The sequence below is a fragment of the Microtus pennsylvanicus genome, chromosome 16 (genome assembly GCF_037038515.1).
Source record: "Microtus pennsylvanicus isolate mMicPen1 chromosome 16, mMicPen1.hap1, whole genome shotgun sequence".
NCBI lineage: Eukaryota > Metazoa > Chordata > Mammalia > Rodentia > Cricetidae > Microtus > Microtus pennsylvanicus.
The window spans coordinates 16,678,975-16,692,713 of NC_134594.1; the positions used below are offsets into that span (position 1 = coordinate 16,678,975).

Consider the following 13,739-nt stretch of genomic DNA (forward strand, 5'->3'; position numbering starts at 1 on the left):
CTGCAGCGGCCGGTAAGTAGCAGCCGGTGCGCTCCCGTCTTCTGCTGTGTACGTGCGGGGCAGCATGAGCGCAGCCGGGTCCTGGTCCTAGGGAGGGCATTGGCGGTCCCTGTCCTTCCCTGCCGGCCCCTGGCTCCTCACCTGAGGGGTCTGAGGGACCCGACTGAGGTGGCAGCCAGCTGCTGCTGCGTCGCTGGCTCCCGGCCCCTCGAGCCTCAGCTTCGCCCAAATGCCTTCAGCAGAGCCTGCCTAGCGCCCACCGGCTGCTTTCACCATCAGGAGCACAGATATTCACCAGATGCTGTTTACTTCCTGCCATGGGACTTGTCCGCTAATAAGTGCCAGAAATCATTGCGTGTCACGACGTTTGCCTGCTCTAGATAACATTGTCATGTGATGTCACTGGATCACCTCTATCCTAGGAGATGTGTAAAGCAGAAACACTTCTAATTTACCGCGACCTGAGGTCGAGATAAGTTACCTGGAATCCCGGTGGGGAGGTGACAGAGTTGGGATCCAGTCTCAGTTGTTTTCATTAGTGTGAGCGCTCAGCGTTTGTCCTGCCTCATATGAGCTCTCTCTTGTGTGGGGTTGCCATCACCCCACCTCTGATCGTTTGCTGTCATCTTCTCCTGTATAGCCAATCAGGCCTATCCCAGTTGAGAACGGCTAAATTTGAAAAGTGTCTTCTGCTACTTGGCTCCCGAACCCAGCTCTGGTTTATTAGATTCTTGCTCGTTCTCAGTCTTGCCGATTCCTTTATAGTAACAAAAACATGCAGCTTCTTCTGATTGGTTACAAGAGTATAGACGGGTAGAAAATGAAGCATTTTCCAACCATGGTACTGCTTCCTGAGTCACGGTTATCTTTGCTAATCCCGAGGCTGACACAATTTGAGGCGCATATATAGCGGAAGAAGAAAATGTTAACTAGTCTTCCACCAAGCAGAATGTGCTGTGCATGTTAAAGGAATGCTTATTCAGTTCCCTCCTGTCATCCCTACAATAAGGAAGAGAGGGATTGATTGTCTCAATAGACAGAAGCGAAAGGCAGAGGGAGTCGGTAAACTGTGAGAACGTCAGAAGACAGCTTGCAGAAATGGGTTTCTGTAAGAAAAAAAAGTAATGTTTGTTTAAATACTTAGATATCAGAGTAGTAGGAGATTAAAAAGTACTAGATGGAGTAACATTAATAGATGTGAGTGCCGCGTTAGCAATAAAACTCATCTCTAGGAAAGGCACTCCATTCCTTGGCACTGTGATCATACTTCTATTTTTGTTCCACTTTGTTTTTCTCCTTCCTACCTGCTATTTAAAAATGGAGGTGGCAGATGGGTCGCTTTCCATTTGCTTGGTTCTTACTCCAGAATTGGCTGCTGCTTCTGCAGGATCTCGCTGCCCTCTTGCTTGACCTGAGGGCTTTTAGTACCTGGAACAGTTCCAGATGGCATTTCTCTATGGTAAAGTGGTGTCGTCTTTATCCCAACTTAGAAAACTCATGGTTCTGCAGAGCCTGAACATAGCCAGCCCTGCCTAGAAAGCTCTGTTTTCAGAGACTGGGGAGATGGCTCAGTGAGTAAGAACACTTTCTACACAAGTGGGAGGATCTGAGTTCAAGTCTCCAACGCTTTTGAGAAAAGCTGGGCATTGCTGCATTTGTCTGTAACCGCTATCACTATCTGAGTGATGGAAACAAAGATTGCTAAGGCTTGCTGGCTGCCAGCCCTAGCTCTGGGTTCAGTGAGCAACCTGCTCTCAAGGCAGAGTGATACAGAGGAACAGCCAATGTCCTCTGGACACTGCATCTCCACTGGCATGGGACCCTGCACACACACACATGCAGTACACCATACACACATGTACACACTCACATACACATATACCTCAGAAAAGAACTGTCATTTAGATAAGAAGACCTGCATAATACCAGATTTCAGAACCAAATGCATAATAAACTCTGTGTGTGTGTGTGTGTGTGTGTGTGTGTGTGTGTGTGTGTGTGTGTGTGTGATTTGCTTTCTGATCCTCTTCTGTGAATTGGTAAATACAGCAAGGAAATAAATTGCCTTTAGGCTTGGAGTGGGCTACTACATAGGAAAGCAAAATGATTTGGGAACCTTTTCTAGTGTAGGGTTGGAAAGCACTGAATAATTTGGTATATAATGAATATTGTTCGTTTTTAAAGTGCTTTGGGCATGTTTTGGCATGTTGACATTTGTCTTTAATCCCAGGACTCATGGGCTAAAGAGATCTCTGTGGAGTTTGAGGCCAGCCTGGTCTATGTAGTAAGTTCCAGTACAGCCAGGGTTATGTAGAGAGTTTGTCTCAAAAATCCAAAAAATAATAATAAAATTGAAATTTATGTAGGCGGGTCTTCTGTCTATGTGTTACTTTCATTGGTTGTTTTTTTGTTTTGTTTTGTTTTGATTTTCGAGACAGGGCTTCTCTGTAGCTTTTTGGTGCCTGTCCTGGAACTAGCTCTTCTAGACCAGGCTGGCCTCGAACTCACAGAGATCCGCCTGCCTCTGCCTCCCGAGTTCTGGGATTAATGGCGTGCACCACCGCCCGCCTTCATTGGTTAAATAAAGAGACTGCCTTGGCGTTTTGATGGGACAGCAACTTAGATAGGCAGAGTAGATAGAACAGAATGCTGGGAGGAAGAAGCAGAGTCAGGCAGGTGCCATGAAGCTCCAGCCCGAGATGGACATAGGTTAGAATCTTCCTGGTAAGCCAATACCTTGTGTTACTACACAGATTATTAGAAATGGGTTAATCAAGATGTGAGAATTAGCCAATAAGATGCTGGAACTAATGGGCCAGGCAGTGTTTTAAATGAATACAGTTTCCGTGTAATTATTTTGGATAAAGCTAGCTGGGCGGCAGGGTGCTGCCTGCTCGCCTCATCACTACAATTGGCTGCCCAACGTGGTCTACTAATTCCATGTAAAACCTGAGAGGGATTAAAAAGGAGAGAGAGAGAGACTTTAACACAGCTTTTTGCTGTTTGGTGGTGGGGTGCTTCCGAGAAATTTTCCCGATTCAGCAATAGCAGCAGAATAAAAGCCGCACCATTTTAAAAGAAGGCTTCCTGGGCCTTGCTGTCAGTGCAAACTCTGGCAATGGAGCATTTCTGGGCCCACTTGGGGTCGGGAACAAAGTAGCTGAGACCATATATCAGTGGCTCAGCTCTTCCTGCCTGGGTAGGCAGTGAGATCAGGTCTACTAAAAAGTGATAGTTTCAGTTTCTGGGCTGTGCTGCCATTGCAATCTCTGTCTTGCTCCTGCGGGAGACAAAGCTTTTTAATGGAGCATTTGGAGTAAAGCGCTATGGTTTGTTTGATGGCAAATAAACTCGCTGTGTGCCTAAAAGGGGGACATTGCCTGCCGTGACCCATGCTAGCAATGAAATGTGCACGCCTCAGATGCACAAGTGGCTCCTCCATGTTGGACTGGGCAGGGCATGCCCGCAATACCTGTTTTTGACCTAGGAATGTCACAGCTTAGATTCTTAAGCTCTCAGCGATTTAAAAGCGCAAAACAAAAATGTTTCTGGACAGTAAAAAATTATAAACAATGCAATAGGACAGATTCAGACAAAAAAGACCTCTAAATGGGTCATAGTGTTAGACATACGTAGGCTTGGGAGAGAGAAGAAAAAGAATATAGAGAATAAAGAAAATGCGTTTAAAAGGGGTAAGGTCTTTAAAGAGACAGAGTACAGGTAGTTATAGATTAAAAGAAATAAAGAGGGGCTGGAGAGATGGCTCAGTGGTTAAGAGCATTGCCTGCTCTTCCAAAGGTCCTGAGTTCAATTCCCAGCAACCACATGGTGGCTCACAACCAGCTGTAATGGGATCTGGCTCCCTCTTCTGGCCTGCAGGCACACATGGAAGCAGAATATTGTGTACATAATAAATAAATAAATAAATAAATAAATAAATAAATAAATAAATAGAAATAAAGAAAAATAAGCCACCTAAAAATGGAAAATTCACGGAGAGTTTGGATTCTATATATTGTATTTTGGTTGAATTTTTGACTGTGAAGGAAGTAAATACAGAGAGACAGTTTGTTGTGTGGGCTGCTAAACTGATCCAACGTGTATATTCTAAAAGTATCATTACTTCCAAATTTGGGTCTAAGGATATGATGCTTTGAGGGTCTTCTTTTGTTTTCACAGAGGATGAGACCCTGTGGATTGCTTCTATTCCAATATTGTATGAAAGACCACGCCCTCCTGAAAGGTTGCTGTGAACACCCTCAAAAAATTACTTCACTCAACTGCCAATTGAGATAAACCTGGCACACAGGTTACCCCATAAAATACCTGATTAACAGCGCCCCTATACAGTAAGAAGAAGTTTGGAGACAAATAAATATGTCCATATTCCCAAATATTGTTTATAAATGTTCTTTTACATTTAAAGGGGGATATAATATAGATATGAATATTTTGCATTGGTATGGATTTTAAGGTAAATTTTGTTATATGTATATGTATTTCTGATCTTGATTAAGGTATTGTGATTGTGTAGCTCATTTAAAAATGTAATGTATAATCAGGAAATATAGGTTGTTAATGAATAATCATCAATAATAATCAAGCTTGTAGTCATGTTAGTTAGATTTTCTAGATATATGGAGATATATTTCAGTTAGATAGGCATTCTTCATATCTTTCAAAGACTACAGAATATGGAATTAAATGTTTTAATAACTTAGGGCTTTTCATGACAATAAGACACGTCTGCTCCTGGCAGCACCAAACTACTTCCTGAGGAAGATGGGCACCAAAGAGGCTCCTTATGGAGTTTGATAGCCATTTGGGCAAGAAACTGCTTTTGCCTGGACTATTGCATAAACTGAACACAAAGAACCTGCAGAAGAGGACTGCTGAACTTGCCTAAAGGTGAGATGGTCTTTTGGTGTTCCTGATTCATAAAATAGTCTGTGAGACATTCTGCAGGACACAGCAGATAGTGAGAACTGCCTTTAAAATTTCCTACTTCATGGAAATGTCTGGTGAAAACTATGGGCCTGTAAGCTGAAGATGGATGCCCCAACAGTACAAAAGAACTTTGGGTAACTGTACAGGCAGTGAGATGTCTTTGTCATTTCTAGAGTTTTAGAAGTTGCTTACTTCTTGTTTACTTAGGTAATATTATATCCTTCTGGAGTCTTTGATGGAGTTAAAGAATGGATAGTTATAGTTTTCCTTAGTTATGATAAAAGATAAAATATATATAAATATTTTAGCTGTAATTCTTGCTTAGTAACTGTTTTGTTATATGTAATTTTAATATGTTAAACTGAAAGCCTATCTTTTTTGTTTAAACAGAAAAAGGGAAAATGATGTAGGAGGGTCTTCTGTGTATGTGTTACTTTCATTCATTAAATAAAGAGACAGCTTTGGCCTTTTGATAGGACAGCAGTTTAGATAGGCAGAGTAGACAGAACAAAATGCTGGGAGGAAGAAGCAGAGTCAGCAGATGCCCTGAAGCTCCGGCATGAGATGGACGTAGGTTAGAATCTTCCAGGTAAGCCACTACCTCGTGCTGCTACACAGATTATTAGAAATGGATTAATCAAGATGTGAGAATTAGCCAATAAGATGCTGGAACTAATGGGCCAGGCAGTGTTTTAAATGAATACAGTTTCTGTGTTATGGTTTCCGGAGCTAAGCTAGTCGGGTGGGGGCTGGGCAGGAAGAAAAGCAAGCATGCTCGCCTCATCACTAAATGAAAGAGCTCTTGAATAGCATACTATTTCTTGTTGGAGAATATTTGGTTTTTGTTTGTTTTTTGCTCACATGGAATTGACTTAGTGTCATGATATATGTATATTCCAATGGCGAATGTTGACCCTTACATGCGATACTAGAAAAAGACAGGACCTATATTATAAACAACTGTTCTGTAGTTTAATAAATATATAGAAAAATGTGAGTAATGAGTATACAAACCATTACAGAAGGATCCAAGTAGTAACATGGTTTAAATCATCCTTAGCTTCCTGTCTGTGTGACAAAATACCTAGAAAACTAACCTAAACTGGGAGGAAGTGTTTTATTCTCTATTGTTATGAAGACAGTATGACCAAACTTACTTCTAGAAGAGTTTATTTTGGGGCTTAAAGTTTCTGAAGTTGAGTAAGTGACCAACCATTGTAGTGAGAACATGACAGCAGGCAGGCATGGTGCTGGAGCAGTAGCTAAGAACATCTGTTTCTATAAAAAGGAGGCAGAGAGGACTAAGTGGAAGTGGGTTAGGCTTTTGGAACCTCCAAACCCACCAGCAGTGACACTTCCCACAAGGTCTCCTAATCCTTAACAAACAGTTTCACCACCTAGAGGCCAAGTATTCAAATGCTTGTGCCTATAAGGGGCCATTCTCTTTTATTTTGACACATGGTTTCAGAGGCTTTGGTTGTTCATTTGACCACTTTGCTTTTTGGCCCGTGGCAAGGAAGAGCATCATGACATGGAACATGTGGCAGAGACGCTCCTTTCCAGTCACAGACTGGGAAGAGGGAGAGAAAAGGGGAACACAGAGAAGAGAGTGAGCCAGACTCTTGATACACCTCAAGCATACATACCCAGGAATTCAACCACCTCATAAAGGTGGGTGTACTACCACCCTATAAGCTGAGCGCCAAGTGTTTAGCACACCCAGAGGACATTTCAGATCCTAACCATAACAGTAACTATTCTTCACTTAGAATTGCATTTCCTTGCCAGGCGGTGGTGGCGCACACCTTTAACCCCAGAGCTCAGGAGGCAGATGCAGGCAGATCTCTGTGAGTTCCACGCTAGCCTGATCTACAGCACAAGTTCCATGACAGGCATCAAAGCTACACAGAGAAACCTTGTCTCGAGATACAAAACAAAACAAAAACAAACAAAAAAATTGTTTCCTTAAACTGTACCTCCATCCCACCACATTTATGCAAAGAGCTGACTTCATTGGGAGTATGTAACATTTGTAACGTTATATTTGTGTGTGTGTGTGTGTGTGTGTGTGTGTACATGCTGTGGTAAGCAAGTAGATGCCAGAGGACAACTTGCAGAAGCCAGTTCTCTCCTTGCAGCCATGTGGGTCCTAGACAATCAAGGAGGTATCAGGCAAGTACTTTTAGCTACTACTGAGCTTCCTCAGCAACTCTTGATTTTTGTTAACTAGGTAAAGAATACACTGGCTATTCAGTTTCCAATTTAATTCACCCCTAATAGTCACAATCCATTTAGTGCAAACCCCGAAACTAAAGGTGTAGGTTCACAGATGTCACTGCCCTAGATGCCGGTCTCACTTCAGGGGTCTCCGGGCCATCATAAAGATACCTTCTGACTTGACTTTAAGAAAAGTTCTCTTAAGTTTCTTGTGGATCAATGATTTGCTAGAATGACTGACAGAACTCTGAAAAACCCTATATAGTGCTTATTTTTTTAAATTATACAGTGCTTATAATAAAGGATAGATACAACACAAAATCAGCCAAACATGTTGAGATGTGGTCTCTACAAGTGGAGTCAGGGAGTGTCTCCATTCAGACATCACGATATCTGTTCAACAGAGTCCCACCAAAGCCAGCATCTAGAGTCTGTATTGGGGTTATATTACTCAGACATGATAAACTATGTGGTCCAATGATAGAACAGAACGTGCAGTTCCCATCCTCCAAGCTGGCCTGAAGTTCAGCCTTCTAATTATGTGGTTTATCTCTCTGGTGGCCTGAAACTTTTTGCCACTATGTTCACTGTGAGCCACCTCAGTAGCAAGAACCCTGGGAGGAACTGGGTCTTATAGAGTCCTAGGTTTGTCCATGCTTCACATACACCCACAGCCTCTCAGATAATTTTGTTTTAAAGATGAGGTCTTACTGGAAGCCCGGGTCGGCCTTAAACTCAGAACCATCTTGCCTCAACCTACAAGTGCTAGGGTTATAGACAGCTGTCACTACATCTTGCTAAATAATTGGGTTGTTTTTTTTTTTTTTGGTTGGTTGGTGATGCTGGGAATGGCTTTATGTATGCCAGAAAAGCACCATACTAAGATGCATCTCCACTTTATTAGATAACATGGACATTTATTCTTAAAAATAATTCGAATATATATGTGTGTGTGTGTATATATATATATATACTTAATTTAATGCATGCCACACCAACTGCAGTGCCGTCTGTGTTACATAACATATGTCATTATGCCGGATCGGAGCTACGTGTCCTATGGAACTAGGCTTCCTGGAGGTCAATGGCAGACAGCCCAGTATTAGCCATCGCTGAGGCATAGACAGATTTCTCGATTAGCTGTCTATGCAGGATACGGGCTTTGCACAATCTCTTTCAATAATTATATTCTATGTATCTACAAGACAAGGATTATCTCTTCAGGAACAGCTCTGGGATAGGGAAGCCCAGTATGGGAATGTATAAGACTACAGCAGAACCTTTGTCATACACAGGGTGTATGATGAGTAAGGGTTAATATTGATGTACAAAGACTGTATTATACTTTGAACTTTATAGATAGGCTTGCTAGATCCCAGCCCCCATGATGTCTGCTGCATAAGAAGGTACAAAAAATGTATATTTCAGCAGGTGCAGAGAACAGATTAGGCATATTTGGTCACTAGATAAAATAAGAAAGGGTTAGAAAGAGGAAGGGCCATGATAGTGATGAGACAGAAACTTTCTATTCATAAGATGAAACCACTTGTCTGAGGTTTATGTTCCCAAGGACAAGATTTCCTTTTCTAAGGATGCTTTATGTTTAACACCTGTCCCTGATAATATACTTTTCTTAAATATTGCTGATGTGACTAAAAGAAGCTTTCATACTGAGCCAGCCAATGATACATGACCTGATTTGTTCTTTGTTTGAATACTATATAATGAAAACATGAATTCAGTAAAATCACAGCAGATTCCAAACACTCTCTGTGTGTTGTGTCTGTCTGTCATTCGCCGAACTTGTGCCTTCCTGTTTACCAAGACCCTAATTCTCCCATGGTCTGAGTGGATCCCCTGAGCCTGTCTGTGGCAAATACTTGTTTTACAGTAGAGTCTATATATAATGCAGATAAATTACATTTAACAAGTAATCTTCAACCAAGCTATGGAAATCCCAGTACTTGGAGACAGAGACAGGCCAACCTGATCTACAAAGCAAGTTCAGGCCAGGACTGTTAACAGAGAAAACCTATCTGGGTGGGGCGGGTCAATTATCCAGTTGCAGGTGGCAGTACTTGCTAGTGGTTCTTGTACTTGTGAGTGGAGATAGAAGTTCAAGGTCATCCTTGGCTACAAGATGATTTGAGATCAGCCTGAATTATATGAAATCCTGTTTCAAAAAGAAAACCATAAAAACCAATTTTTATTTACTATTTGTTTAATGACTTAAAAAAACGAAAGAAAACAAAGTACTAATTGACATTTTCCTTTGGAGGGGTTGTTATTTTAAGTAAGAGTTTTAAGTGAATGGAAGAATATAAACATAATTTAAACTGTAAAGACCCAATTGGCTTATAAACAAATGGTTGTTGCTCAGGTCTACGGAGTTTGTGGTTTTAGTGGGGTGCCCCCTCCCCATTGGTAGAAATATGAAGATCTAATCCTGGTATTAAAGGTGGAAACCCAGACATACTCAAAGACAGAGAAGTAACCGTTTCTTCTTCCCATGTAGCATAGACTTTCCAAGGTGCTCCTTACGATTGTTGTTTTCCGTTGCTCACAGTGTTGAGTTTGGGTAGAACCCATGATTTTTACCTTCTGACCAACAGGCAATGGAAACACTGATTGCACTCACACACTTGCCCTTTCTGCAGAGGTGTTGGACCCCTAGGGCCCTCTTCTCTCTCCACCTGGTCATGAAGAAAAGAAGTCAGTGCTGTTTCTGATTTGTATGGCGAGAGCAAAGTCCATGTGAGATGAACTGTGTGGGTGGCCTCCCAGAGCTGAGCTGGTCCTCTGGTTGACAAAGCACAAAATGTGAATCAATCCTACAGTTGCAAATATAGAAATTGTACCACAGACCTAGGCCCGAAAGCAGATTCTTCTTCTTGAAGCGTCTAGGTGAAAATTTCCCCCAGCTGACGTTTGATTGAAGTAGTCGAGGCCCTGAAGTAGAAAACCCAGCTAGATGGGTTATGGCAAACTAATCCTGGGGGAAAAGGCAAATGAGAAGATTGAGAAGAGGCAAAGTAGACTCGGAGGTGCATTCTTCAGTTCTTTCTTAAGGTCTTGGGGAAGCTGTTCCCGGGGACTTGGACCTATAATCCCACCTCCACAGGAAGCTGAGACATAAGAATGTCAAGTTCCAGGCCAGCAAGAGCAATTTAGTGAGACCTCTCAAAATGAAAAATACCTAAAAGCCTGGGAATATAGCTCAGTGGTAGCCCTTGGTAGTAGGAGCAAGGCCCTATGCCCACCCTATCCTACCCCCCTCCCAAAAAAAAGAAAAACAACCAGGTCTTAGTGAAGCTTTCAGGGATTTAGATTATGGCCCTTTTTGAAGAGAGTCACACTTTAGCTATAATTACAGCTTACTGGAGTAGTTGTCCAGAGGAAAGGAAAGCATCAATTTACTTGTAAAGTTTTGTAAGGAGACTGTCCCCCTAAAGTAGCTGACTAGCAGGTGGTACTCCCACAACTGTCCCTGCTTTACTTTCTTCCCATGCTCAGTCAGATATGTTCAGTTCCTTTCCACATAGCGCTCTTCCAGCTCGACTGTTAGGGACAGATCTTAAAGATGGTTTGGGACAGGTTCTACACACCGGGGAAGGACCATTCCTGTTGACCTCCAGATGGAGAGTGCGCTGCCCTGTGGCTTGTCAAGCCCATGGGAAGACCTGTGTTAACTTGCATGGGCAGATGCGCATGGAAGCGGTTCAGATTTACAACAGGGAGGAGGGCAGGCATGAAGAGGAAGTGGAAAGCCTCTGGGTTTTTCTACGATGGTGTATAGAGGCTACTGAACCGTAGGAGTGGAATGATACCCTTTTAGGATGCCATACCGAGCAGAAAGCCTCCAAAAAATCCTCCAGTTACTACTATGTTCTGCTTTATGAACGACACCAACTCCTCAGCTTTGCTTTTGACCTCAGTTGGTAATTGGGCGCTCTTCCGAATCGTCAGTTGTTCCTTGGCCTTTTTCATGTCCTTCTCTACGCGATTCCAGTCAATTTTGATGTAGCCAGTATGGTTTGCGAACTGAAGTAGAAAAAAGCCCCCTCCCACCGCTGTGGCAGCCAACTTTCCAACTCTCTGAAATATGAAGCCAGTGCACCAGCCTGTGATGCCGCCAACCAGGAGCTGGGTTGCCACACTGTACTTCTCGCCCGCAGACCGTGTCTCCTGCCCAAAAAGTTTGCGCCACCAAGGCTGGTTTTTGCCAAATTCTGTAAGATCCAATGTCTCATAAGCGTCAAAGTGCTCTTGACTCTTCGTGGCCATCTCTGTGAGCTGCGAGTTGCGAGAGGACAGCCGCAGAGGGTCGGTACGGCAGGAGATAGAGCGCTCTGCGGTTACGGTGGTGGTGGTTGTGGTCGTGTCATGGCCTGCTGACCTTCCGCACGTGGGCAGATGTATCCATCCCCACGGCCGTGGCGAAAGAGGGCAGGTGGAGCATGCGCCTCAGCTTTTCTTCAGGCGGAGCTACGTCATAAAGCCACCTTGGCCTTTATCAAACTGGGTGTTCTAAGGATCAGAAAAGGCTAAAACTCACTCGGTTGTCTATATTCGTTAGACTGGAAAAGTATATTATAAATACTAGCTGAAAGATTTGGTGGGGTTTGCCCCCCGCCCCCAAAAAAGATTTCAATAAAAAAAGGAAAAAGAAAAAAAATTAAAAAAAATAAAAAAGGATACACAGAGAAAAAAGACCAAAAAAAAAAGATTTCAATTGAATCATCAAGCTAAAACGAGATTTGTTACAAAGTACAACCAACGCTTTAAAAAGTAAATTTCAAGGTATTACCACAAATGTTTGTTCTATACATTCAACCAGAAGCATTTTACAAGAAATTCAAATGAATGATTTCACATAAGTGTTAATAGCAGAGACACTCTCAAAGAAGTGAATTTACTTGGAACTATGCAAGCGATTACAACCTAGGATATGTGTACTCTAAAGAGACTGAGATAAGTTCACTTTTTTTTTGATTTATTTTTTTATTATGTATAGTGTCCTGTGCCTGCATGTGTGCCTGAAGGCCAGTAGAGGGCACCAGACCTCATTACAGATGAGTATGAGCCACCATGGGGTTGCTGAGAATTAAACTCAGAACCTCTGGAAGTTCAGTCAGTGCTCTTAACTGCTAAGCCATCTCTGCAGGCCTGTTAAAAATTTTAAGGCAAATAGAAGTGCATATAGGTTGTTTTGAAACAAAAATTCATTGGTTACAGAGGCTTGGTGCACAATATTGTTATTTACTAGGAGAGTCTTCACAGAAGTGATTCTGATTGCAGAATTGTGGTTTAGACAGTTGCAACTCCTCATCTAGGACTGTTACTGGAAAGATGTTCATAGAAGTAGGCTTAATGCAGAGCTGTGGGCTTGACAGTTTTTGTGATAGCCTAAGGCGTATCTAGTAACTCAAGACCAATCTAGTATTTGGTCATGAGAACTGCGAGAAAGTATGAACAGCTTGCTTTGCTGGTCCAGTCCTAAGAAGAAAGTAAAGCGCCAGTTCAGTTGACTGTGGGTTAAACTGTACACTATACAAAGAAAAATGTTGGCCGGGTGGTAGTGGCGCGCGCCTTTAATCCCAGCACGAGGGGGGGGCAGAGTCTTCAGGACCTCTGTGAGTTCAAGGCCAGCTTGGTCTACAGAGCAAGTTCCAGGACAGCTAGGGCTACACAGAGAAACCCTGTGTTGAAAAACAAAACAAACATACAAGAAAAAAGAAAGGGAGGAAGAGGAGAGAACGAGAGATAGGGAGAGAGAGAGAGAGAGAGAGAGAGAGAGAGAGAGAGAGAGAGAGAGGATATGATAAGGCAGCTAGGAATGTTGTACTCCTGAAATTCTACCATTTGGAGAGCTGAAGCAGAAGGAATGCCACAGGTTTGAGACAACCCTCTTCTACCAACAATCATAGACTATAGAGCTAGATACCATCTCAAAAACAACAGAGAACAAAACAAAGCCGGGCATGGTGGGTGGTTCGTACCTGTAATACTAGAACCTGGGAGGCAAAGATGGGGAGGATCAGGAGTTCAGGGGTAACCTCAGCTATATAGTGAGTTGAAGACTAGCCTGTGCTACTTGAGACTCCTCCCCTATAGAAAAAAAAACATGCTAAACTAAACTTGTAATATATCAAAAAACAAAATATAGGTAAAAGTTGTTTATTTGTTTCAAAATTTTGAAGCAATATATATTTATTGATTGATGGTAATGTAAGTTTTAATTTATATTTAAATTTGAATCTGAATCAAGTTTGCCCATAAATGAGAACTGTAGCTGTCTTATAGTAGCAGTGATTGAAGGTTTCAAGCTGTTAAGCAAGCACTCTGTCTTACTAACATCTCAAGCAAAGAACTACACTTTTTTTTAAATTTATTTATTATGTATACAATATTCTGTCTGCGTGTATGCCTGCAGGCCAGAAGAGGGCACCAGACCTCATTACAGATGGTTGTAAGCCACCATGTGGTTGCTGGGAATTGAACTCAGGACCTTTGGAAGAGCAGGCAATGCTCTTAACCTCTGAGCCATCTCTCCAGCCCGAACTACACATTTTAAA

The 13,739-nt window shown here is 42.4% G+C and overlaps 1 protein-coding gene and 1 pseudogene across 8 annotated transcripts in view; both read right to left on the minus strand.

Moving 5' to 3' along the window:
* Positions 1–942: 942 nt before the first annotated feature.
* LOC142836586 (major facilitator superfamily domain-containing protein 8-like) overlaps positions 943–13,739 on the minus strand; it is a 28,814-nt gene continuing 16,017 nt past the window's right edge. For 3 of the 8 annotated variants that reach the window (XM_075950953.1, XM_075950961.1, XM_075950954.1), the window contains one exon: positions 9,361–11,691. In XM_075950953.1, the coding sequence (XP_075807068.1) occupies positions 11,655–11,691 (37 nt within the window). In that variant the 3' untranslated portion in view covers positions 9,361–11,654. The other 5 variants (XM_075950958.1, XM_075950957.1, XM_075950956.1 and 2 more) reach the window with 5 other exon arrangements.
* LOC142836587 (FUN14 domain-containing protein 2 pseudogene) lies at positions 9,361–11,448 on the minus strand (annotated as a pseudogene).